Genomic DNA, 26026 nt, shown 5'->3' on the forward strand with positions numbered 1-26026 from the left:
GAGGAAAAAAAATTCTAGACAAATCAGGATGAAATAAAGGAAGTAAATTAAGGATATGAAAAAGACCTTCCTCAATGTATAATGCTGGTCATGGCACAGGGGTACAAACCACCCCCAAGTTCCTGTAAGAAGATGCTGTATGGAGATGGGTGGTCTGTAGAAACTGCTTGGTGCAACAACATACATAAAATACCAGTTGTTAAGTCCTGACATAATCCCATTTCAGGCTCAAAAGTTTCCACACCTCTCCATCCTGGCAGCTCCTTCTCCAATCACAGAGTTTTGCAGACCCAGTAAAAGTTTTATCAAGTATCTGTTTTCTAAGAGCAGATTTCAGGGGAAAAGAGCAGAGACTTGTCAAGAGGGGAAAAAAATAACCCTAATTCTGCTCGCTGAGAGTACAGGCATGGAGCTACTCACATCCCAATATTATCTGTTTTATGCCTTGAGTACCTTGTGTGTAGCATGGCTTGCACACAGGCCCACACTACTTACCTGACTTTAGGTTCAATTAAAGTATTTCAGAATATTTTATCTAGTTTTATGTTTAGCCATCTATAACCACCTTTTGGTACACAGAGGCTAGGAAATGGTACATTAATCTACTGTAGAGGGCTCTAACTCATTCATACAGCACATGGAAACCCATGGAAAATGTCAGAGGACATTTACAGTGTCCTCTGGCATATTCAACTCAAAATTCATTCAACATCTGGAGATTTCCAGGGCAAACCTTTGAGAAGTTACAAATACTTCCAAAGTCACTAATTACTTGGGAATTCCTACAGCTATTGCATACATCCCTGAGTGTTTTTCAAACAAATTATTTGAAAAGCAACAATTTTTCAATCAGATGTGCTGCACAACCCAACAATACACAGTTCCCCAGGTAACATAACTGCTGCTGAGGGAAGAGCTGAGGGGGAGACAAAAGTTGCAGGCAAACACTGCAGGAATTGCAGCTTGGAAACTGCAGGACCTCGAGCTCAGGATGTTTCAAAGAGAGCAGGGAGAATGCACCAGCAGATCAGTGCTTGTGTGGCAAAAGCTGGATGGAGAACCCCACAGGTAAGAGGGATTGCACCATGAGGTGACAAGGAAAATCCCTCACAACACAGTAGGTTCAGCCCAACCAGCCTGTAGGTTTGCAGGCTGAGAAAACCACTAAGTTCATGTATTTTTAAAAGTAACTTATTATGAAACCACTGCCATTCAGGCACATGAATTGTGATTCTTAATCAAACATCCCTTAATCAGCTTCCAGAGTTTAAGGTAATGCACAACAGACAAAACTGAAGGAAACCAAACAAGTGGCAGATAAGATTTTCGTGATTATCATTATCTTCATCAGTATGTTGCCTGTTGATTACTAGTTGGAGGTTACTGCACTACAGATTAGGTGCATCACAGAGCCAGCTCCATTCTGAAAGCAAACTCCACCACGACTCTTTGTTTGATGCTCTATCAGAAGGGCTCAGTGATGCTCCATCAAGGACTAGCTCTAGTCTGGAAACCATTCAGCCACACCAGACAGCACAGCAACCAAACTAACAAGGCATTCTGTGCTGGACCTGGCTGTACATAAAGCTCCAACACCTCCGCACAGCATTCCCAGAACCAGGAACATCCAGCAGAGCCCACCTGGATCCAACCTCGCTTGTGAAGCCTAAACCCAGCCCAAACATCCTATTAGAGTGTACAGGCTCCAGCATAAGCATTAAACCCATCCAGGAGCGATGCAGGTGTGCTGAACCGGCCCTGGGGAAGCCGGCACAGCCCGTGCCCGGTACCGGGAGCTGCGGTCCCTCCTGTGGCCATCTCCGGAGCCCCGGGCAGCGCTGGGGCCGGCTCTGGACCCTCAGGCCGCTCTCAGTGCCTGGCCGAGCCCCGGGGCCGGCTCTGGCTCCCCTGTCCGCTCCTGAGTGCCTGGGCGAGCCCAGGGAGCCGGGCAGTGCCCCAGGGCCGGCTCTGGGTCCCTCAGTCCGCTCTCAGTGCCTGGGCGAGCCCAGGGAGCCGGGCAGCGCTGGGGCCGGCTCTGGGTCCCTCAGTCCGCTCTCAGTGCCTGGGCGAGCCCAGGGAGCCGGGCAGTGCCCCCTGCCCCTCCTGCCTTTCTCCCGGCCCTTCCGCGCACCAGCAGCGGCGAAGGAGCCGGGACAGCCGGGCACGCCCCGCCGGGCTCGGGTGTGGCCAGGCAAGGTCCAGCCCCGGAGCAGGTCCAGCCCCGGACAGGGTCCAGCCCCGCGCCGCCGGTGCTGCCGCGGCCGCTCGGGCCCGCGCTCCGGCGGAGCAGGGGCAGGAGCGCACGCTGAGCACACGCGTCGGCCTCGCCGCCCGCGGCCCCGCAGCGCCGGCCCGCCGGTACCAGCCCGAGCCCGCGAACAGCAGCGGGAGCTCCGTGCGCAGGGCCCGAGCAGGTTCTTACCGAGAGGCGGCTCCGGAGCCGGGCCCGGGGCCCGCAGCGGACATGGCAGCGGCGCCCGCGCTCCCCGCCCGCCGCCGGAACAGAGCGCGGCGCCGGCAGTGGCGTCACTGCCCGCCCGCCGGGGCGGGGCCGCCGCCGTGAGGGGGCCGGGCCCGCGTGGGTCTGGGCGCTGTGGCGGCCTCACTCTTGGAGAAAACGGAAACTATTTTTTGTGAAGTCACCCTCACGCACTGTCCCAAGTGTATTTAAATAGAGGGGAGCCCGGCCGGGTGCCACCAAAGCCGCTCCATCATTGCCCTCAGTGGGGCAGGGCAGAGCAAACACAACGAAAGGCTCTGGGGGCGAGAGCAGGGTAGGAGGGATCTCTCACCCAGTACCGCTACGGCAGACATGGCCCGGCTGAGGGAATCCGTTTAATTTATTGCGAGATAAATCAGAGTAGAGTAACGAGAAATAAACCCACATCTTAAACCCCCAGCCCGCCGGGCAGGAGATCTCTCACCCAGCACCTGTACGGCAGACATGGCCTGGCTGAGGGAATCAGTTTAATTTATTGCGAGATAAATCAGAGCAGGGTAACGAGAAATAAACCCATATCTTAATCCCCCAGCCCTCCTGGCTGCCGGACTCGGCTGTATTCCCGATTCTCTCCCTCCTCCCCGCAGCGTTACAGAAAGATGAGAAAGTGGGAAAAGTTAAAGGGCAAAACACCTGGGGAACGAACTTTATTTAAAAGATCTTTTGAGGATCCATTTCATTGCAAGGTAAAGCAGAGTAATGCAACATTGCAGTAAGAACAAGAAAGTATTTCCAGGAACAGAAGTAGCAGCTTAGCCTGTATTTTTGAAATGCATTTTTACGGAATAATTAGCATAACATTTCCTGAAGTGGCCCTGGGGCTTTTCTCTCTGCTTATCCTTTTCCTCAGATGTAAGTTTATGTTTGTTCCCTGAGCCCACAGTGCTTGCTGTGGAATAAAGCCTGTTACGTACCCATGGTAAAGAGCTGAACTGTAAACTCCCACAAGCTTTCCAAGAACCAGTGGAAGATCATGCCAGCTTTCCATGTAAAAATATTTTCCATTTCCTCCAAGAGTTGCCAAGCTCCATTCATCAGGGCTTTAGGGTCTGTGAAATGAGAGCTCCACTATTGCTGGGAGCCAAGAGGGAAGGCAGGTCCTCCCCTCTGCCAGCTGTGAGAGCTCCTCATCCAGAATGTGCTCACAGAACAGTGCAGAAACAGAGGCAGATTCTCATTTTCAAATTACAGAAATTGCTCCCTTGCTGTGTGCTGTGGCTCTGCAGATTCAGAGTGCATCTTCGAAGGTGTCTGAGGTACTGGCAAATGTTTATTTTGGGTGGCTATTACTGGAGCAGAGCCCAGGACTAGGAGGGAGATGCACTCTTATTGTGATCAGACTCTGGCACTGGGCCTGGAGTGCAGGGCTGGCCCTGGCAATGGCCTTAGAAAAATAAACATTTTAATTCTTTTCCTTACTGGAACAAAGAAGGACAAAAGCTGCCTGAGGAGCTCCAGAGGATACATCTGAAGGACCTGCATCTCTGCTGGCAAAGCAGTACAAATACTGGTCCTGTCTTTGGAAAGGTTTGAGTTTATCTCTCCTGTTCTTAGGCAGGTATGGGAGGGCTGCTGTCCTGCACATGAACAATTGGTGTCACAGGTCAGAGACACTGCTCCTGTCATCAACAGACCAGGACATTTAGGGAACCAACAACTGTTGTGAAAACAAGTAAGTTCCCTTCCCTGCCCAATTTCCTGTGCCAGATTGAGCAATTTGGGTTAGAAAAGGAACCCCAAGTGTCTCATGACTGGTAACAGAACTCAGCACCCATGGAAAACCACTTTGCCCTGGGCGTGGAGTGTGTGAATTATTTCTCTGTCAAGTGTCCTGACCTAACACTTCACTTGCTGTAGATCAAGAACTAGTCAGCTTCAACAGGATGGAGGAAAAAAATAATGTAATGGCTCTAATCCTAAATTAAATAAATAAGTACAAAGATACAGAAGCATTTCAAGGCTTTTTTTTTTTCCTTATCTTAATGCCAATGCTGACAGTAGCCCTCTGTTATCTGGAGCCTCCTGAGCAAGACTGTGTGTCTGCAGTCAGTCAGAAATTACTGAACTGAGTGCACAGGCCACTGGCTGGCCAGTTCTGCTTTCACACAGGAAGCCAGGGCAGACCATAGTGTCCTTTGGCAGTAATGCTGATCTGGTGGAGGGAGGGGGGAGGTGGAGATGTGCTGAGGGACTGCCAATTTCTCTTCCTTTCCTTCCCTACTTTACTGACCCAAGATTTGCAAGTAAAGATTCATAACAGACATCTGTTTGGATCCCAGCAGATCATGTGAGCTGCTAAGAAGGAATGAAAGGATCAGAGGTGCAGATCTCTGACAGGACTTGAGGAATTCCATGGACTATGTCCCTTACAGCCACCCAAGAGCTTCATTAGCTCAGACTCTCTTCACCAGACCATGTAAGCTGCTTAGAAGAGCCACCTGATGGCACTCAGAGCTCCATCTGTTCTTCCAGGTCTTTTAGAAGTCCCTGACAGCTCTGATACTGGATCCTCTGCAAGAGCTGGGCAGGCAGAGGAGCAGGTTGCTGCTGTCTGGACTGACACAATGGGTAATTTTGGTACACTCAGCTTCTAACTGCTCACTGCAGAGGCTCAGTGACACATTTTTATCATGTTAAAGCAGTCATCTGAGCTGTTCTCAGTACCCATGAGAACAGCAGCCTGGACACAAGGAGCTTTGCTGCCAGATTACTGCAGGTTCCAGTTCTGCCCTTTGCATATGACAGAAGAAATGAGCATCCATTCTTCTGTCTAATGGGAAAAAGAAAATGTAAAATCCTGGTCCTCTGTTGTGTCCCTTGGTAGTTCTTCTTGAGAAAAGATGAGTGAATAATCCCCACCTCTCCATGTGCAATCAGAAAACACCGAGTGGCCCTAGCAGATCCTGATGCCATCCTCTTGGTGAACGGTGCCCTCAATGATTGTATCAGTCGTTTGCCTGGAGCATTTGCGGCTCCCTCTCATGCTTTTCAGGTTTTCTGAAACGTGCTTCTGGAACTTCTTGGTGAGGAAGCAGTAGATGATCGGGTCCAGCACACAGTTGGTGCTCAAGAGGCACAAAGTCACCTGGTGAGCATCGTTGAGCTGCTGGCGCAGCTGGCAGTTCTCCTTCTGCCACTGCTCCAGGACAGTCAGGGTCCAGGGCAGGTGCACGATGTGGTGGGGCACGAAGCTGATGATGAACACGGCCAGCACCGTGCACACCATCCACAGGGCCCTCTGCTTGACGTGGGCGCTCTTCCGTGGGTGCACTGACTTGGAGAACAGGGTCCTGATGATGACAATGTTCCAACCTAGTATTAAAAGGAAAATGATGTAGAAGAGGATGCAGATGATGACATGAATGGCAAGAACAGCTGAAACACCACCCGTGGTGTCGTAGCGCTCAAAGCACCGCGTGAAATTCCTGGAGTCCACCTCCTCTGGAATGGTATTTTTGTCAAAAAGATAATACAAAGAGCTGCCCACTATTATGATCCAGATAGCTGCTGATAAGTAGATCCCTCTTCTCTGGGTGGTCAGCTGAGCAGCTTTGATAGGATTAGTCACAGCTTGGTAACGGTTGTATGTGATGACCATCAGAAAGGCAACAGAAGTGTAGGTATTAACAAAAAAAAACCAGCCAGCCACGTTACAGAGGAACTCAGGCATGATCCAGTCTCCATGGTTGTGGTAGTAAACAATCCACATTGGCATTGTAATTAAGAAAAGCAAGTCAGCTACTGTCAGGTTCACCATGAAAATCTTGATTTCATTGAGTTTCTTGGTGGGGTAAATACGGCTGAAAATCCAGAGAACGTAGCAGTTGGCAACAAAGCCTAGAATGAAAATAATGCTGTAGAAAACAGTGAAGAGGCTGTAGCGGAACTCAGAGTCTATGTGGCATGAAATGTAGAAATCAGCACTGCCTTCTGCATCTCCTTTGCCTTTCCCAGACATCATGGTGTTGAGTGGCCACGTCTGAAGCTCAGTTTCCTGACACAGTTTGCTTCTTACCTAAAAACAGACAGCAGAAATCAAGATGATTGTTTTGGCACCATTGCTAAACCAAACCCCACCTTTCTTTATCAGTTGTCTATGACCATAGGAGTTCTGCTGATGCCTTGGTTCAAGCCAGACACCTGCCCTGTCCCCTTGGTCTTCTCTTTGATCCCATTTCCACAGCATACAAACCTCTGTGTCTTCATCCAGCATTGTTTGCTGCAGTGAGATCTCAGATTACTCATCTCTAATCTTAAAATACTTTTCTGCATGAAAGTTCTTAGATAAAAGTAATCTGTTACACTTCCCTGTCTCAAGCTTCTTAATCTTTTACTAGAATCAGGCGTGTTTTCTGTGACTAATCCTCTCCCTGCTTGTGGTTCTTCTTTCTTCCTCTGCCACCTCCCCCATGCCACCACTTCTCACCACAGTTCCTGATACTTTTTATCTTCTTTACACTTGTTTTTAAAGGATTCCGGATGTGAAACAGTACGTGATACAAACCTCTCCCAGAACCCCAGAAGAGTTGGGGTTGGAAAAGGCCTTGGGAGATCACCTGACCAGCCCCTGCTGACGCACATTTACCCGGAGCAGATCGTGGAGGAGGGCACCCAGGCAGGGTCTGAATAACTGCAGGGAAGGAGAACCCACAGCTTCTGTGGGCAGCCTGTTCCAGGGCTTTGTTACCCTCACAGATAAGAAGTTTTCCTCATATTCAGTTGGGACTTTCAGTTTATGCCTGGTATGGGCACCACCATGTCCTGCTGCTGGGCACCACTGAAGAGTCTGGCCCTGTCCCCCTGACCCTCCCTGCAGACACAGACAGACAGGGATGAGGGCCCCTCTCAGACATCTCTTCTCCACAGCCCCAGCACCCTCAGCCTTTCCTCACCAGAGAGATGCTCCAGTCCCTTCATCATCTCTGCAGCCTCCACTGGACCCGCTCCAGGAGCTCCATGGCTTCCTTGGGGGCTTTAATCATAGACTGAGGAGCCCAGAAGTGGCCACTGCACTCCAGATGTGCTGAGTAGAGGAGCAGGATCACTTTCCTCACCTGCTGCTCCTGAGCAGGTGCCCTCCTGCCTCAAAATATTCTGGATCCTCCCCAGCAGCAGGCAGTGCCAGGAACCCCCATCCCACCCTCTGTGGGCTGGGTCCCCCCCGGGTGTCCTTGGGCTGTTGTTCCTCATTTGCACATTCACACGTTTGCAATTTTCCTCTGCAAATGAGGAAGTCAGCTGGAGCTGGAGTTTGCTCTCCCTTTTTCTGCAGAATTGCAACCTCAGTGCTGCTCTCCAGCCCTTAGGAGAGGAAGGCAGCACTCATCTTCCTGAGGGTGCTGTCCTTCCTCACCCCTGCCAGGTCGCCTAAGGACACAACAATTTCGAGATTTGGACCTTCCCAGGCAGCTGCATTGTGGGCATTGCTGAGTTCCAAGTGTTCTTAAGCTCAGTCTGAGCAGGATGGACACAGAGCTGGCAGAGCTGGGAGCTGGCCCCAGGTGACATGTGCATTTCTCCTCATTCACCTTGATCTCTGCCACCCTTCTGAGAGCCCCCTGAGCTCCAAAGAGCAGTAGATTATTCAGGTGGGCTTTGTCCCAGGGAGTGTAATGTTTGATACACTAGTCTGATACTGGAATAAGGAATAAAAACCTTAGAAGTCCTAATTACTTAAGGCCATTAGAGAACTCTTTTTTTTCTTTTCTTTTTCAAATATGTGCCATAAATTCACACTGCATCTGCAACACCACCAAATAGTTCTGATGCTTAGGGCTGGAATCTTTGCAATGAAAGGTGATCTATTTCTGTGGCACCAGACCTGAGTATACCAAGAGTGGAGGGGAAAAAAACCAGGTAATGCATCTCTCTAGCAGGATTCATGAGGAGAAGTGCTTACATTAATACATGGGCACAGCTGCTGTTCACAAAGTCCCTTCAGACAGCTCCCCAGGGCACTGTCCACCCACACCTCCATTTCTGGCTCTGCACAATGGCATGGTGGCCACCAAACCTTGCCCAGGAGCTCTGGTGAACTTCACTGTCTGCAGACTGCACAGCAGCTGCCAGATTTAGCAGATGGGGTGGAAGGGAGAGTGAACATGCATGTCCCCTCCACAGCAGGGTTGTGCACAGAAGCTTGAGCCACAGGGAGGGCTGTGCTCTGAAATGAGTGAGTGTGAGAACCAGCTCTGTGACTGCTTCCAGTCTCTGCAATCTCTGGCAAAGGTGGTCTGTGGGAGATGGCAGTGCCTTCTCCTGGCCCCAGCACCACCAGAGCTCAGCTATCTTTGCATTAGAGGCTGTGCTGTGCCAGAGCCAGGGTCCTGCAGGGAATCCCAGGAGAGGTGTCCTGTCCTTCTCATGAGCCAAGTGAGATCTTGTACAGAGCACAGCCAGAGGGGGCACAGCCCCATTCCCCAGGGAATTTACCCAAAGCCCAATTCCCTCCTCAGCCTGAGGAAGCCAGGCTGATGTCTCTGGACATTTGTGGCTGCCCTGAGCCCTGGAGTGCTCTGTGGGGGCTCTCAGCCTGTCCTGCTGGGGCAGTTCCCCTTTCTCTGGAGCCTGTTCGTGCTGCTGTGCTAGGAGAGGCGAGCAGGGCAGGCTCTGGGGGCTGTGGGTGCTGCTCCCTGCTGCTGCAGCCTGTGCTGCCTGGCCAAACCCCCTGAGACCTCCAGCCCGAGGCAGTGCCTTGTCCTCAGTCCCCCAGCCAGCAATTCCAGCTGGTTTGCACCATCAGCTGCACTGGATGCAGGGCTGAGGGTGGAATTAAGCAGCAGGGTCAGGGCACCTGCTGATCCTGCTCCTGGTCTGCAGACCCTGCCATGGGCTGTGCCCTCCCAGGCAGGATTTACTGGCTTATAGATGCAAGCAAGCTTTGCCATCAGCAATAATAGATTCCAAGAGGAATAATACTAATATATTATTAATAAGCATGAATAATACTAATAAAGTATTTTCTGCTTACCAGAGTTGAAAAAAATTCAGCACAACACGTCCATCTTCAGCCTTAGCAGCAGTGAGGGTTTCACTGAGGATGCTTGGATGTCTCCCAGATGTTATTTTCCCTGCCCTGGGGCTGGACAGTCTCTGCCCTGGCAGCTCTTTAGAGCAGGGCACCAGAATGGGAGCAACTGTAGCATGACTGCAGAGTCACTAGAGGAGAGGAAATGTTGACATCACCAAGGAAATGAGAAATAAAATAGGCTGTAGAGGAAAGGCAATTAGGTGCAGCAAAAGTCTGGAGAGTCCTTAAGGCTTTTTCCTCAGAGTATCTGTGCTTCTGATGATCCTGAAAGAGGGCAAAATTGGGATTTTCCTCTAAAGGCAGAATAGGAATCCACTCTGTGTCCCCAGTTGGATTTGAGCCCAGTTAGAGGCTCAACTTTTTGAGCATATTTCTCCCAAACAGATGACTGACAGAAGGGCTTCCACTAAATAAGGGAAGGGACAAGAAAGGGACAAGAAAGGGACAGGAATCTCCTGGACAGATTCATTTGGACATATGAACATATGTTCATATATGGACATATGGACAGGTTCATATATGGACATATGGAAAGGTTCATTTCCTAGCCCTCTCCTTCACACTTGTGTTGGAACTAATTCAGGAGTTCCACCATCCCAAGTCTCCCTTTACTTCGGGGATATTCAGCAGACAGAGACACCAGAGCAGGGCAGATTGTTACCTCTCCCATCCACCATCAAATTATGGCCACTGTTGCTTGAGGCAGCCTGAAGCTCACTCAGCATGGCAATGCTGATGGTGGGGTGCTCAGAGACACCAGTGGTGAGCAAAGCTCTGAAGGTGTGCACCCAGGTGCCAGGCAGGGCCCAGGATCCCCAGGGAGCTCCAGCCAGGCTGGAGATGTGCAAGGGCTCTGCAAACTGCAGGACAATTCCATGTCCTGCTGCTCTGAGTCCCTCTCAGGGTTTGTGCAAGGGCTCTGCAAACTGCAGGACAATTCCATGTCCTGCTGCTCTGAGCCCCTCTCAGGGTTTGTGCAAGGGCTCTGCAAACTTCAGGACAATTCCATGTCCTGCTGCTCTGAGTCCCTCTCAGGGTTTGTGCAAGGGCTCTGCAAACTGCAGGACAATTCCATGTCCTGCTGCTCTGAGCCCCTCTCAGGGTTTGTGCAAGGGCTCTGCAAACTGCAGGACAATTCCATGTCCTGCTGCTCTGAACCCCTCTCAGGGGGAGCTCCAAGCCAACCAGAAGTCCATGGGCACCACAATTGCCACCACAGCACAGGGTGGCCAAGGCATTTGGAAGCTCCCTGGGCAGAGAGGAACCCCTGCAATGTGAGGGAGCCCCAGAGCACCTGCAGCACACGGGATGGAAGCCTCGGCAGGGTGGGCTGCACGAGGGGCTGGCATGTGGAGCAAGGGACAGCCAAGCTCTGTCTGTCAGGGCACATGAGGGTGAGCTGAGGCTCTGCAGTGATGCCCCAGAGCTGTGCTGGGATGGAAGCTGCAGCCATCTCCTTCCCTCTGCCACCAGACCTCCTCCCTCCTTTCCCCTTCCATCAGCTGCTGTAAGGATGAAGGAATCTGACCCTTGAGGGATGAGACAGAGCCCCAGCTCTGCCCTTTAGGCTGCTCCTGGGGGTTTAAACTTAAAACCAAACAAAACCACAGAGGTTGGCTGACAGCCAGTCCAAGTCTCTGGGGAGAGCAGCAATGTCAGGGCCAAGGGGAATGTTTGCAGGGGATGTAGCAACACTTGACAAATCTTGGTTCACTGTCCTGCCACAACCCAGCTCTTAGAGGAAATGAAAGCCCGGGGGGTTTTGGGCTGGGGAGGAACCTTCAAAAGTCTCCATCCTTCCTCTGCTCATCCATGGCCATTCTAAATCAGCAGATCCCTTTGCCCCCATACAGTGCCCACAGCCAGCTCCTCCCTTTGACTCCCTTCCCACCTGGGACCCTCTTTCCCTGCTCTCCTGGCCCTGCTGCCAATTGCTGAGCACTCCAATATTAAGATGCATTTTGCCAGTGGGGGCTGGGCTCGTTCAGCACTCCTGGCACTCTGGCTGCCCTGTGCTTGACAATATTTCCTGTTCTTCCTGTCCAGGGAATGCACACACCAGCTGACAGCTCTGACAGCTATGCAAGTGTAGAGAAAAAAACCCATCTTGAGAATGCCTTTACTTTCATCAAGCCAACTTGCAACCTAATAAAAACCAAATAAACTTCTCTTCCTCTGATTCCCATAGATGCTGCTAAGGAGCAGTGATCGTCCTTCAGGTTGTTGTACGTGCTGGATCCCAGAGCAGCTGTTCCAAATTCCACTCTCTGGGGAAAACCCCACACAGGCTGAGCAGTGAGCAGTGGCTGTTCCCCCTGGGCCTGGCACCCAGCAGCGTTCATGCTGCCATGGCAGATGCCCAGTGCCTCCTGTGAGCCCCACCTGCCTCTGGCACATGCCCTTGAGGTCGTTTCCTTCTTAGATGCAGCCTGGTAGCAATAACTCACTTTGGATAACCACATGTACATTTCAGAGGGATCAGAAACTCTTGGTTTTGTAAGCAAATATCCAGAGATTTCTTCCCAAGAGCAAGCTACACTGCGTAGGCAGAGCAGAGCTCTCCAAGGAGTGCAAATGGAGGAGCAGCATTTCAGCTGATGGGTCTGTGACAGCAGCAAACAAGGACAAGATGAAACTCCAACATGCAGCTCGTGACAGCACCAGCCCCTAGCACACAGGTGAGCTTGATCCCTGCTGGTTCCAGCCCCCAGGACACATTCCTGAGTACCAGGATGGGTCTTTGAAAAAGCATGAAATTGTTTTGGAGCTGCAGCACACGCTCAGCTGGTGCTGTTGTACTGTCTGTGAGTTCCCACTGCTCACTGAACACTCTGCAGAATTTTCTTTTGCTTGTTGCAGGCTGAGCACAGCCTGTCCCCACCTCCCTACCAACCCTGCAGGAATGTGCCCTGGAGCTGGTCTTGCTCAGCAGGAAAGGAAAACACACCAAGCCATGGGCCAGGGACACTCCTGGGCAGGGGCACTCCCTGGGTCCCCTCTGACAGCTAAGGCTGTGCCACAGGGATTGCCCAGACTGGCAGAGAATGTCCCTGCTGGCAGCTGGGTAGCCTTGTGGTTCCCCAGCCCAGCCCTGCTGCACGGGGCAGAGGGGTGAGCTCATGGGCCACCGTGTCAGGATGTGTGAGCTACAGCCCCAGGCTGTCACAGCTCTGCTGGGGACAAAAGCCACGTCCTGCCCGAGCTGCCACAGCTGGGACAGTGACCCTGCTGCTCCCAGCTGCAGTGAGACCCCTCCTGCCACAGCTGGGACACTGATCCTGCTGCTCCCAACTTCAGTGAGACCCCTCCTGCCACAGCTGGGACAGTGACCCTGCTGCTCCCAACCTCCTGCCACAGCTGGGACAGTGACCCTGCTGCTCCCAGCTGCAGTGAGACCCCTCCTGCCACAGCTGGGACACTGATCCTGCTGCTCCCAACTTCAGTGAGACCCCTCCTGCCACAGCTGGGACAGTGACCCTGCTGCTCCCAACCTCCTGCCACAGCTGGGACAGTGATCCTGCTGCTCCCAGCTGCAGTGAGACACCTCCTGCCACAGCTGCTGCCCTGTGTTCCATCTGCCTGCCCAGGCTGGGCAGGGGCTGTGCACAAGTGGGATGAGGGACCTGCCCTCCTTGAGAGACTCCAAGCACTGCCTCCTCTTCCTCACAGGAGTAAGGTCCAGGCAGGGCTCCTCACCAAGCAAAGGCAGGGTCGTTGTCACTCAGGGGTGGAATAGGACCTTGGTGAGAGCAGCCCCCTCCCATCCCAAGCCCCAAAGGCAGCAGCAGCAGATCCCCGACTCACTGTCACAGTGCTCCTCCTCACCCCAGCCCTGCTTGCTGGGCACACAGAACAAGGACTGTCTCCCCACACCCTGGGAGGATGAAGATGTCTCAGGAGCCCTTGGCATTGTCTGAGGTGCCACAGCTCAGAGATCCACGGGGGATGCTGAGCCAGCCCCTGTCCTGAGTTACCCAGACACAGAAGGAGCTTGTGGAGCTTGGGGAGCGAGGCCTGGGAGAGCAAGCAGAAGGGAAAGGAGAGTCTTACCTTGGGGGCACAGAGCACCTGCTCCAGCTCAGTCACAGACCCCAGCCCACCAGGTCTGTGTGCAAGGGGAGAGACCAGCAGGGCTGAGCCGTGTGTGTGTGTGTGTGTGTGTGCTCCTGTCTGGGAAGAGGCTCTGACAGGAAAGAGGGTGTGGTGCTGACTCCCAGGTGAGTGACTCACTTCCCTCTTGGCACTTGTGACCTGCTTAGCCATGCCCTGGCTGCACCCTGGGGCTTGACACAGTTCCTGTGGTCCTTCCTTGGGCAGGCAGCAGACGTGACACAGCTGAGGCTCCACTGATGCTGAGGGGCTGTCACACTCCTGTGGCACCTGGTGCACACAGGCCAGAGATGGGGTAGCCCAGCCCTGAGCAGCTCCAGGTCAGGGGCCCTCCCTGGGGTGCAGAGGTGGCCCCAGCACCCTCAGCAGATCTGTCCTCTGGGCTCCTCATTTCCTTCCAGGTCCCAGGGTCAGCAAGCAGCACAGGGAGTACTTGTTCCAGGGCTTCCATCACGGGTGGAGATCCATCAGGCAAAGTACCAGGAAGGGCAGCGCTCTGCTCTGGGAATCCCCAAATCAGAAATCAGCCAGAAAATACTTCAGGCAGGGGCAGCTCATTCCTGTTCCCCTTCTGCAGTGCTATAAACCCCCCTTGGGCCTTGTGCTCCTTCAGCCTGGGAAGGAAGGGTGGTCAGGGACATGGGGGACCCACTCCTTCCTGCTCTGCCCAGATTCCACATGGGGGCTCCCCCAACATATGCTGTGGACCTGCCATTGCTCAGGTCACGGACACAACATCCACCTGAGTCACTTAGAACAAGAAATCACATGTTTCTCTGTCTGCTCCCTTTACACCCCCATGAATTGTTTAACAAAGAAATGTTGTTGGCAACAACTGGCTCTTACTTTGGCAGGAAAGGAAACGTGAGGCTCTTAAGACAATCCTGAAGGACCAGACAGTCACAACCCATCAGTGCACAAAGCACTGGCTGGCTGCATGCCCTGGAGCTCCCCAGGCACCCAACTGCAGAGCTGCAGCAAACACCCCAACTTCCCAGCCCAACAGCCAAGCTGAACTATGGCCTGTCCCAGCCAGGCTGGGGTTAAGGCAGCCAGGCTCTGCCAGAGCACAGCCAGAGAATGAGGGCAGGTAATGTCCCCTCTGCCTCCAGGCTGGTGACACTGCACTTGGAACAGCTTCGGCAGCTTAAAAGGGATGTGGAGAACTGGAAAGGCAGAGAGCTGGCAGCACAGTCTGAGCCTGGAGAACAAGTTCATGCTGAAATGCAGCAGCATCTCAGCACTGACAGCACTCCACTCACACTCTTGTTATTGCATTTTTTAATAATTCCAAGGAAAAAACCAGTAATTTGGGTAAAAATTTATTTTACATACAGACCATTGCAGCTTAACTATTAATCAAGAGAAGTTATTTTCCTTTATAGGAAGTGACCAGCTGGTCTGAGATTAACAGAAGTCTAAGCCTGGGAGCTGGGATTTTAGTCTGGAAATCAGATTTTGGGAGCAGGTTCCTTCCAAGCACCACTCAATGCAGTGAGGAGCTGCAGGATTGAACTGCAGGCCAGCTGCACTGCACAGTGCTGGAAGGATTTTCCCAGAGCCACTCCAGATCCTTCCCAAGCTGAACCTGCTGAGAAAGATGGTGCCTGGAAGGGTTTGGATGCATCTCCAATATTTTGTTCAGCTCTCAAACTAGGAACAGAAGTGGTGAAACAGCACAGTCTGTGTGAAGTACAAAACACTGAGTTACAGGGCAGCAGACACACGGGACAGCAGGAATGGCAGGGACTCTCCTAAGCCAAGAGTTCTACGTGGAGCAGGGCCCTGGCTGGGCTCATTCTCTGGCCCTATTCAAACAGACAGAGTACAAAAAATACCTGGACTGATAATTAATTGTACTGGAAACAAACAGTCTACTAAAAAGCAAATCTTACTCTAGGTGCCAATGAGTCCTTAAAAGCAGAGAAGGGACTGAGGAGCTGCACTTGGGCAGTGCTTCCAGGATCATTCACGCTGCTCCATTTTTACTTTGGGAGGTCTCAGGAAGGTCCTGTTCTTCTTTTCTTTCTTCCCCTTTGTATTTGCCTGGAAATTCCTCCAGCTGTCCACACGGCCATCCCGACTTTCCTGGGAACAACAGGGAGGAACAAGTGTGTTGTCGCAGACATTTTTCACAGAAATCTTTTTTTTCAGATTTCTGCATCTTCTGGGAAGCAGAAGCCCCAGAAGAGAATGTAAACAATTGTTATCAGCTGCTGCAGAATGCAATAAGATGCACTTATGATTGGTTTGTGTTCTATGTGTACTATTAAGAGCCAATCACAGAGCAAGCTCTCTAGAACACAGAGACAAAAAATTCTCTTGTTTTTAGATTCTATTCTATTCTTAGTTTAACTTAACAAGCCTCTGCAACTTCTCTCTTTATTCTATTTAGTATAGTTATAATGTATTATATATCATATATCAATAAATCCAGCCTTCTAATCAAGAAACAAGATTCTCGTCCTTCTCTCCCCAAGCGACCTCCTCAAGTCGCTGTAATACAAGTGAGTTCACAAGTGCAATAACCAAAGCACAGGCAGGACAGAGTTCAGGAGATCAGTGGCACTTTCCCCTTATCCAGCACACAGCCCCTGGCAGCAGGACACAAAGACACTGGGAAGAGCCAGAGCAGCAACAAGTGAGCTGACACACACCAGTATAAGCACTGTGCTGGATTCTTGTTTTACAAACCACCAGACTGGGCTGGGCAGTTCTTACTCTCTACAGAATCCTCAAAGGAAACAAGAAATCTCTCAAATGTATGATCCTAATCTGGCAGCCCAGAATGTGCCATGTCCTTTCTGTGCCTTAACTCCTCCCTCTCCTGGTGCTACAGGACAAACAGAGAAGGGAAATGTACTGCTGCCTTCTCTCATGCTTCTTGCTCAAAGTCTCATCATCACATTGACACAATGAGAAATTTGCACTTCTCTCCTCTCCCTGCCCTACCTGCCAAGCAGCAGAAACCTTTCCTGAGGAGGAGAAAAAAACCAAAACAGAAACCAAATCAAAAAACCAAAATCCACAAAAAAACCCCTAAACCCCCAAATCTCCCCACAAAGCTAAACTATGATCTTTACAGGCTGAAGATTTCACAGCAGGACCCAACAAGTCCAGGAATTATCTACTTTACAGCATGTGATCCATCCACTCCAGGCCCATCTCTGCAGTACCAGGGCTGCAGATGAGCAGCTCTCTGCTTCCCTGTCCCCTTTCCCCTGGCAGGATGGGAGAGGCCCAGCACTAGCAGGGATCTGGATGCTGGAGCAACCAGACTGGAAAGCACCACAACAGTCCACACAAACACTTTCCAGATTAGGGTTTAATGGTCACCAGTGACCTGGGCTAAGCAGCAATTCTATTTTACAACTAAAGATAAGAATGAACTGCTGACAGAGATGACAAAATAGCACATCTCAATTTACCAGACCTGTTTCTGCATAGGTGATACCAAAGCCCTACTGATGGGCTCTTCTCCACACACATGAACAAACCCCAGGCTGGTGCAGATCTATTAAATTATCTTACAGACTTGCATACAAAATGTCTCTCATCTCTCTAGAGGCATTCCCTGCAACAAGGACAGGAATTGCTGGGGCCTATTCTGTAAGTTCAAGTGCTGAATACCTCAAAGTTCTTCTGCCATTCTCGTTCTCGTTTGGCTTTCTCCTGTGCTTCAATTTCCTCTTCCCTCTGCCTCTTCCTGGAAGGGAAAGCACAAAACTTATGAACCCACAACCATCCACTTCAGAAAGCAAGGTAATACTTCCAAATCATCTTGGAAAGCTCCTCCAATTTTTTGGCAGATTACAGAAGAGATAAATATGCACACCTAAGATAGCACAGCAAATACAGTTTGGTTTCAAATTTGGAAGAGCAGTGAGCAGACGAGATGGTTTGGTCCCACTGATAGCAAGCTGATAATTGACAACTGATAATTAAGGGTTGGCTTCTCTTGCTCAGCAAAACAAGCTGCACTTCTTAATCCAAGAAGCTGGACACCACTCTAGTGGTCTCTAAAACTGTTGAGGGTACATGTTCTGAGAAGTTAATAAGCACTTCAGCCTGAAAGTACAAATTAAATTTTTAACCTCCTACTTTTCTCCTGTAATCAAAAGCAACATCCTGCAGCCATCTCCCACCTCAGTGACCAGCACAGAACCCTGCTGCAGGAAGTGTGCTCACAGTGAGCACATGGTCAAATCACCTAAAATAGTTCAGCATCACACATGCCATAGGGTATTTCTGGCATTTAAATAAAATTAAAAATCAATCCTCTGCAAGCTAACAGCATGCAGAATTGTGTCACCATTTCACTGTTCTGGCTGGCTTCCATGTGTGCACATAAGAGAATACAACCATATAAAATAAATTGACATCTTCAGCATAGGAGGGCAAATTTCCTGGGTGCTTTTCTCAAGCTCTACAAACCCACAGGCTACCAGAGATGTGGCAGAATCCATTATTGGCAATCAGCTTGACAGGACCCTTGTTAATCTAATCCAAGGCCCTGCTTTTAGCAGGAGGTCAGACCAGATGATCTCCAGAGGTTCATTCCAATTTAGGCTATTCTAAAACTCTCTGATGCCATATCTTCTCTGAGGAAGCATGAGGTGGAAGAAGAGCCTGAACTGCACAAGTGGAATGTCATTCATACCTTTCATGCATTTCTTTTGCTTCTCTTTCTTTCCTCTTAATTTCCAGTTCAGCAAAGAGCTTCATTGTCTGTTTGTACACAGCTTGTTTGAACTGTAAAACACAAATCCAGTCTTAAAATAATGCTGTGAACACAGTTAAAGTCTGGTTTACATACAAATGTGTGAAGCTAAAAGAAAGCAAACCACAGGTGTGCCCACATAACCCCTGTCCTGCCCTGACAACAGCAGCAGCACACAGAAATGTATAAACCACTGCTTATTAAATTCTGGTCCTGCCACCAGGAAACAACTGCATATTAACCTCATATTAGTCTCATTTTAATTTGTATTCATGAAGCTGTGCCCAAACAGAACTGTTCACTTCAAATTCTCTTGTTTTTGGGTTAAGTCTTGCATTGTTACATTTGACAAAAAAAGGCAAAATGGTCACTGTTTTTTAGAGTAATTTTCCAGCAGATCTTCTTGATGTGTTGTAAAAATCTAGCATTGGCTTCCCAGTAGGAAATCAGTATGCTTAAACCAATCTTCATTACTAAAGAAGAGCAACAGACCTCTGAAAAATGAAAAATAGGATGGTTATGGGGTTACTGTGGTGGTATCAACAGGAAGAAATCCCTTTCCAGGAAAAAAAAAGGTGATGAGACTAATGAAGTCAATGTTTGGTGATCACCTATCATTGTTACAGCCTCTCATGGCTGGGCTTCTCCACACTAAAATCCAGGTGAGAAGAACTAAGTTATGCCATGGTATTTTTAATGCAAGGGGTTTCACTTCTGTCCCTCAGTGCTACATGAATGAAACACATGAAACTGCTCTCATTGAAAAGTCACAAGCTCATTTTAGCCACTCTGCAGTGAGTGCTTCATGTGCCTCTGCCAGCAGCAGGAATGCCACAGTTCCAGCATCAGAAGACAACAAGAAATTCAATTTTTAAAAAAGTCCATGATGCACAAGCAATGAAGACTTGCTTTGGGAAAAGAACAAGGTATTTTGATCTATATAATCTCACAATACATTTACTCTTTACACTACAGTGAAGCTGTTTTCAACAGAACACAGGTAACACCTGACACATGATACCCTACAGTGCCTAAGCAGAATTTGTTCTTCTGTAAATGTAAGGGTTTACAATATTAGCAAGTCTAATAAATACTTCTGTACTGGCTTTCAATCTTAATTCCTCAAAACACATTTTGTACTCTCCAGTTTCTCTGAACACAGTATGACTTACAACTTCAGGATCATCCTCCTCTACAGTGGGAGGTTTTCCATCCTTCTTCAGCTGCTTCTTTTTTTCTTTCACCTAATGATTAAGAACAAAAATAAGAGCCTTAAAAATTTTGTAGGGCTTACATAATTTTATCCAAGTGGTTCTGGATTTCTATTCCAATGTACAGAAAGTACTCTGTTCTTGATTGATGTTTTGTTTTACACCAAACCCTCCTAGGCCCAAACAAGATTACTACAAGATTACATACAAGATTACAAACAAGATTACATACAAGATTACTATCACATGAACTGTAGTAATTAAAATTACTGTGTTGGATAATATTCCTCCAACATAATCCCTTTTGGTTCCTTGATATTGAATATATCTTGAATATATTCTTATTCAATATACACCATCCAAACCAGCAGGAAGTTTATTTTGCTTCATGATATTCAAGTGACTAACAACAAACAGAACATCAAGTGTTCCTTGTGTTAAGAGTATCTGAGCTCTCCCATTTCATCTGCTTCCTCAAGCTTTCTGTGTTTTAATCCACCCACATCACTCTAACTTCTTGGCCAATGCAATGCAATCTCCTTTTCTTATCTTATAGGTCAATACCTCCCAAAATTCCCAGTCTCCTGCTGTCACCACTTATTCTCTTCCACCTACACATATCTGAACTGCATCATTCATTCACAGACTTGGAAAAAAATATTTAGGTCAGATCACGTGGTCTGACCTGATTATTTCAAGTACTGAATTTCACTGAATTATCTTGCACTGAGCTCAACAGCAGTCCTGGACACAGCTGTGAAGAGCTTGGAGCCCACCTGCACAGTGCCATTATGAGCTTTGCTCAGCTTAGTGACCCAAACATGAAGCAAGTGTAGCAAAAAGCAAAATATGAATGATTGAATATGAATGATTGATTACCTCTCACCTCCAACTCTGGATGTTCCCACAGAATACTCACAGTGTGTTCCACATATTCCTTTCCAGCCTGTATCACATCCAAGGCTCTCTTCTTTTGCTCCTGATCTAGCAGCAGCTTGTAAGCTTTATCTACAGCTAACAAAAAACATCAATATTAATAGCACCAGCAGTCATGTTCACAAGGCATCACAAGACTGCCACTTGTTGGCATTACTAATTTTGCTTCTAGAATTTGTGGAGGTCATTTGTTTGGCAGTCTGTTCTAGTTGGTTTTTAATTTTTTTTATTAAATACATCTGGGAAAGTGATAACATGATTTGTTGAATCAGTTTTGGGGTATAGGAACTGTCTGGTACCTTCTGGAGGGAGCAGGTGAAAGCATCATTCCTCCCAGCTGTAGTTATGGGCATGAACACCTCACTGTGATTTACTGCCTGCACAGCACACACCTAAAACCATCCCTCTACTTCTGTCCTATGGTCTTTGAATAAAATCTAAAGCAATATTAAACAGTTTTTCTTGAACAATCCCACACCCTCCTGAAGATGTCTGTCCTTGTGGTGACATGACAATGGCATTGTTGCCACCTAGTGCCACCTGCTGAAATGCCACCACCTCCCACAGCTGCTGCTGCCACAGCTGCTTTTACCCCAGCTAAAGCTCCTCTGCAGCCCTTCTGTCCCCTCCACCCAAAGCTCCTCTGCAGCCCTTCTGTCCCCTCCACCCTAATGAATTTTTAGCACCACAAAAGCTGCCACTGCTAACCCAGAGCAGAGTATTACCTTCAAATGCCTTCTGGGCTCTATCTGCATCATCTTGGTTTTTGTCTGGGTGCACCAATATTGACAGCTGCAAGAAAAAGGACTTTGCTATCAAGAGCATGGTAAAACATGAAGAGTACTTCAGAGATTTTTGAGAAAGGGAAATAGAATCCAAAGAGCTCACATTCATTTGTACATGGACAAACCAGCTGACAACATGCAGAAGTGTGTGCCAGTACAAGCTGAAAGAACAAACAATCCTTGTAACAAACAGGCTGTCCAAGAAAAGCTGCAGCTTGTGATGAGAGGAACAATTTAACACTCCTCAGCTGATATGAACCCCTTGGTCATCAAAGATTTTATCCTTGGTCTTGACAAGAAACAAACATAAAAAGATTATCCTCAACCAAAGTCTCTCAAGAAGTTCTCCAGCATGCCCAAGGCTGTCCAAATACCAAACTATTTAAGAGTTGTCATTTTTCCTTAGGCTGCTTTACTGAAAATTAAGAAAACTTCTACCTGACAGAGACAGGAGATAGATCACTACAATCCTGAGGGGAACTCTAACTGGGCTGGAAACCACATCCTCCACATTCCCCTTTCAGAAAGTTATTTTAAACTTTCCATATGGCCTCTTTTAAATTTTTTATAGACTTTTTATTTTTGCCCTTGCTGTACAGAGCAGCAACTGAAACTGCTTCAGTGTAAAAGAATACAAAATAACCACTTTTGGAACTGTGCAGGTGCCAGTTTGTGAAAAGGTTTGCCTTTAGTCCTGAACAGTTTAGCCAGTGCCTTTTTTCTCCTTTGTTGACTGTTCCACATTCTGCACTTGGGTGTTTGATTTCTTCAATGCACAATTCCATGCACATTTTCCATTTCATACCCTGAACTCAAAACATCTCCCTGTACTGTTCTACCAGCCCAAAGCTGAGAATGTCATACTTTATTTATTGTCTTGTAGGAGTGAGAAGCCAATAATAGACCCAAAAGTTATCCCTCTCACTTCCCACACACAGGAGGAGCCCATATCCTGTTCCCCTGCCCCCACAGCATTTTCCTGTCTAAAGACACTCACACCATGAATTCAGGTGGAGGCTGCAGCCTGCAAACACTGTTTCTTTGCTGTAGGCACTGATTAAACTCAAAACTTTTCCTGCAGCTCTGTCAGAGGCAGGCTGGGGTGATGTTTCCTGTAAGCAGGGCAGCCTCTTTCCCAGGTAACCAAGCCACCAAAAATGACCATGGAAATTCTTAAACCTCAGAGAAAATCTGGATCCAAGTCCACATATCTGAGAAAAATACCTTTGGATGTTCCTTTTGAACTGAAGCTCAAGAGGCTGATCACACATGGCACAGGCAAAGCAGCCCAGCATGCCTGGACCAGGGACACTGCTGCAGCTCTCCCCTTGTTGATACAAGCATTGCTCTATGAATTTCTGCCAAAAATAGACACCCTCTACCCAGCTACAGCTTTATTACCATTTTTCTTGTGCCCACACCCAGCTGCACAATCTCTACAGCATTTCTACTTCCCCTCCATGAACTCTGAGTGCAAAAGCTGAGTGAATACCTGTCGGAATCTTTTCTTTATCTCCTCATCTGTGGCTTCAGGATCCATCTGCAGCACCTAAAAGAGACAATGAAAGCAGAGCAAGTTTGATGTTGATCTCCATGTTTCAGGTTCCTGCCAGCAAGCTCTAACACTCTCCTGAGGAGTGGCTGAAGTCACTTGGTTTGTTCAGCCTGAGGAAGAGGAGGCTGAGGGGAGAACTCATGACACCCAAACATCCTTCCAAGGGCAGCTCAGGGGCTGGCACTGAGCTCTTCACCCTCATGGCCAGGGACAGGACAGGAGGAAACTGCATGAAACTGAGCCAGGGGAGGTTTAAGTTGGAGATCAGGGCAAGGCTCTTCCCCCAGAGGGTGCTGGCACTGCCCAGGCTGCCCAGGCAATGGGCACGGCCCCGAGGCTGCCAGAGCTCCAGGGATGCCCAGGCTGGGCTTGCTGGGGGCTCTGGGCAGGGTTTGGCTTTGGGATTGATCATCCCTGTGGGTCCCTTCCAGCTCAGCACATTCCATGATTGTGTGAGAGTGAGGGATGGGGGAGATGAAGGATGGGGGAGAAATTTGGGCAGCGCTGCAGGGATGGCCAGGGTGGGGTTGTTGGGGGGTCTGGGCAGGGTTTGGGGTGGGACTGGATGATCCTGTGGGTCCTTCCAGCCCAGGGTGGGGCTGTTGGGGGGTCTGGGCAGGGACAGGGTTGGACCCACTGACTGATGGGTGCCTTTCAAGCCAGCCCATTCTGTGATTCTGTGCCACTTGGTTCACTGGCACACAGACACACACCAGAAAGCTCACCCCACAATCACATGAATTTTCACCCAGTAAAACAGAAACATTTCACAATCCTGTTGACATTTGTGACAATTCTTTTAGCAGTGCTAGATTCCTCTGGCTATTCCAGTGTCCTTTCTATGTTCAATCTTATGTAGACAGCTGTGATCCATAAATGGGTCTGAACCTTCAACCAGCCCTGCAGCAATGCTCAGCCTGACAGAAATAAAAGCATGTGGTGGCCTGGGGACAATGCCAGGCCACTCAGAATGTTGGATAGGAAACACACTTTTTAATAAAAATTTATTAATTTTATCATTTTGAAAGAAGACACTGGAGTTTTACTGTTTGGTTTCCATGAGTGACACCACTTGTTTATTGATCTTTCCAGGTGTGGCAGAGTTTAGGAACTCTTCTGTGAATTAATTAATTACTGAACATAAGATTTAAGCAACAAGTGAGCAGATGCTGGTCTGACTCTAAGAATCTGCAAATAAAACCCACTCCCACAGGAAAGCTACAGTCTACTCTGAAACAGCTTTCTTAATTTACTTTTTAAGTATTAAGACCTATACAAAACACATCATTGTCAAAGTAAATCTGCTGACTCATCTGGCTGAACTGGGACTATAAAAGCCCCTGAGGCTTGAGAAAGGCAGTGAAGATGAACCAGGAAGGAACACACCCAGGGAAAGCCAATTCCAGATGAATGCAGTATTGTTTATTTATTGCCTTCCTCAGGCTCTCCTGCTTACTAAGACTTTATAATTGATTGCAACTGGAATCAAACCCTATAAAGTGCAAGGGGATTATCCATCACCCAATGGTTCCTCACTGGTGTGACCACTGAGACCTTTTCTAACTCTATCCACTATCCAAGTCCAGTGGGATGAACACCCAAAATAAAGCACACAACTATAAATGCTGAATTAAGAGAGCAATGACCAGAACCTGCCAAAATGCTGCCTTCCTGTTCAGAGAGTACCCAGCCAGATTTTCCAGTGCTGCTGTATGAGGGAAATGTGACAACAGAGTTTGTCCTGCCATCAAACACTGAGAAAGACACAAACACCATCCTGCTGTCCTCTGCAAACCTTCTGCACACTAATCTGTACCCAGGGAAATGTCTTCTTTCCTTATGTTGTCTTTTACTGGAATAAATACTCAGGAAAAAAAGCTCACCCATCAATTCAGAATGTTCAAACTAACCTCAAAAGGGTTCAAGTTGAAATATGAAGATCCAGGTCGGGTCAGGCGGTCAATTTGGTTTTTTGATGTTAAAACAGAATCTCGTTTTTCAATTTGCTTTACCTGAAGAACAGAGAGACCTCTATCAACTGACCATCACAAAATCCATACCTGTTTATTCATGCTGTTTGTATACAGTCATCCTTGTCCTGTACTACAATTCAGAACTCCCCTTGCTTACCCCAACCTGTAGTTATTTTTTCAGGCACTAGCAGCACATATTAGCACCAGCAGCACGTATTTTTTAGCATTACCTACAGCCCAACAGTGTTTTCAACATCACATTTTATCTATAAAACGTGCTGCAGAACAGTTCTGTTTGTTCCTTCTCCGCAGCTTCCCTCCTCCCCATGCACCTCCAGCAGTTCTGTGATTCCTTGGAAACCACGGCGTTCTTGCTTTTAACCCGTTGTTGGCAGCGCAGCCCTTTAAACACGTTAAGTGCCACTGATGCAAACACACAAACCCGCTTTTGATAACCACACGTTGTTTACTTCAGTTTTTACCCTTCACTGTACCGTACCGACCAAACCATGTGTTTATATTTAACGTTCACCTTTATTTAAACAAACGCGCATATTTTTTAGCATTTCCTACACCCCAACAGCGTTTTTAACATCACGTTTTATCTATAAAAGATACTGCAGAACAGTTCTGTTAACAGCACAGAATTTCTCCACAGCCGTGCGTTCCCTCTCCCCACGCCCCTCAGGAGCGCGTTCAGGCCGTGCCCGGAGCAGCGGGCCCGGTAGAGGGAGGGGACCCAGGCCCTGCCCGGTGACAGCTCGCCCACAGCGAGGCCGAGCGGGACCGCGAGCGCACCGAGGCCCCGGGGCTGAGGGAGGGCCGGACCGAGCGCCAACCCAGCGGCACCCGCCCCCATAGCGGCTGGGCCCGTCCCGCCCGCCGGCGGCCCCCGAGCCCGGCGCGGTCCGGCCCCTCCCGGGCGCAGCTCCCGGGGCACGGGCCGCAGCGCACCTCGTTGTAGAAGGTCAGGAACGCGTCCTCGGCCGCGCCCGCGCCGGGCCCCGCCGCCGCCATCGCCGCCCACACGTGACCGCGCCGTCACCACACGTGACCGCGGCGCGCGCCGCAGCGACAGACCCCGCCCCCAAGCGGCGCGCGCGCGGGCACGGGGCTCCGCCTTGTGACGTCACAGAGGCCGCCCCGCCGTGGGGCCCTGAGGGCGGGAGGAGGGCGGGGCCGCGGCTGCGCAGGCGCGGTGGGGCG

At 49.3% G+C, this 26026-nt stretch overlaps 3 protein-coding genes across 4 annotated transcripts in view; all 3 read right to left on the reverse strand.

Moving 5' to 3' along the window:
* Positions 1-2500, reverse strand: part of EYA3 (EYA transcriptional coactivator and phosphatase 3) — a 40984-nt gene extending 38484 nt beyond the window's left edge. For both annotated transcript variants that reach the window (XM_054292583.1, XM_054292582.1), the window contains exon 1: positions 2423-2500. The gene's annotated coding sequence lies outside the window, so the exon portion shown is untranslated. The remainder of the gene's footprint in view (positions 1-2422) is intronic.
* A 2295-nt stretch (positions 2501-4795) lies between these two features.
* Positions 4796-9529, reverse strand: PTAFR (platelet activating factor receptor). Its single transcript, XM_054292588.1, has 2 exons — positions 9471-9529; positions 4796-6515 (listed from the first exon to the last, which is right to left on the reverse strand). The coding sequence occupies exon 2, from the start codon at positions 6459-6461 to the stop codon at positions 5394-5396; it is 1068 nt and encodes a 355-aa protein (XP_054148563.1). The 5' UTR covers positions 6462-6515; positions 9471-9529; the 3' UTR covers positions 4796-5393.
* Positions 9530-14948: 5419 nt separating this feature from the next.
* DNAJC8 (DnaJ heat shock protein family (Hsp40) member C8) lies at positions 14949-25862 on the reverse strand. The gene is made up of 9 exons (XM_054292572.1): positions 25775-25862; positions 24758-24859; positions 22785-22841; positions 21233-21299; positions 20491-20585; positions 19533-19604; positions 18301-18392; positions 17271-17346; positions 14949-15728 (listed from the first exon to the last, which is right to left on the reverse strand). The coding sequence occupies exons 1-9, from the start codon at positions 25835-25837 to the stop codon at positions 15606-15608; spliced, it is 747 nt and encodes a 248-aa protein (XP_054148547.1). The 5' UTR covers positions 25838-25862; the 3' UTR covers positions 14949-15605.
* Between the last annotated feature and the right edge of the window lie 164 nt (positions 25863-26026).

This window comes from Melozone crissalis, unplaced genomic scaffold, assembly GCF_028551555.1.
Source record: "Melozone crissalis strain CALT ecotype California unplaced genomic scaffold, PUWL_Pcris_2 ptg000111l_1, whole genome shotgun sequence".
NCBI lineage: Eukaryota > Metazoa > Chordata > Aves > Passeriformes > Passerellidae > Melozone > Melozone crissalis.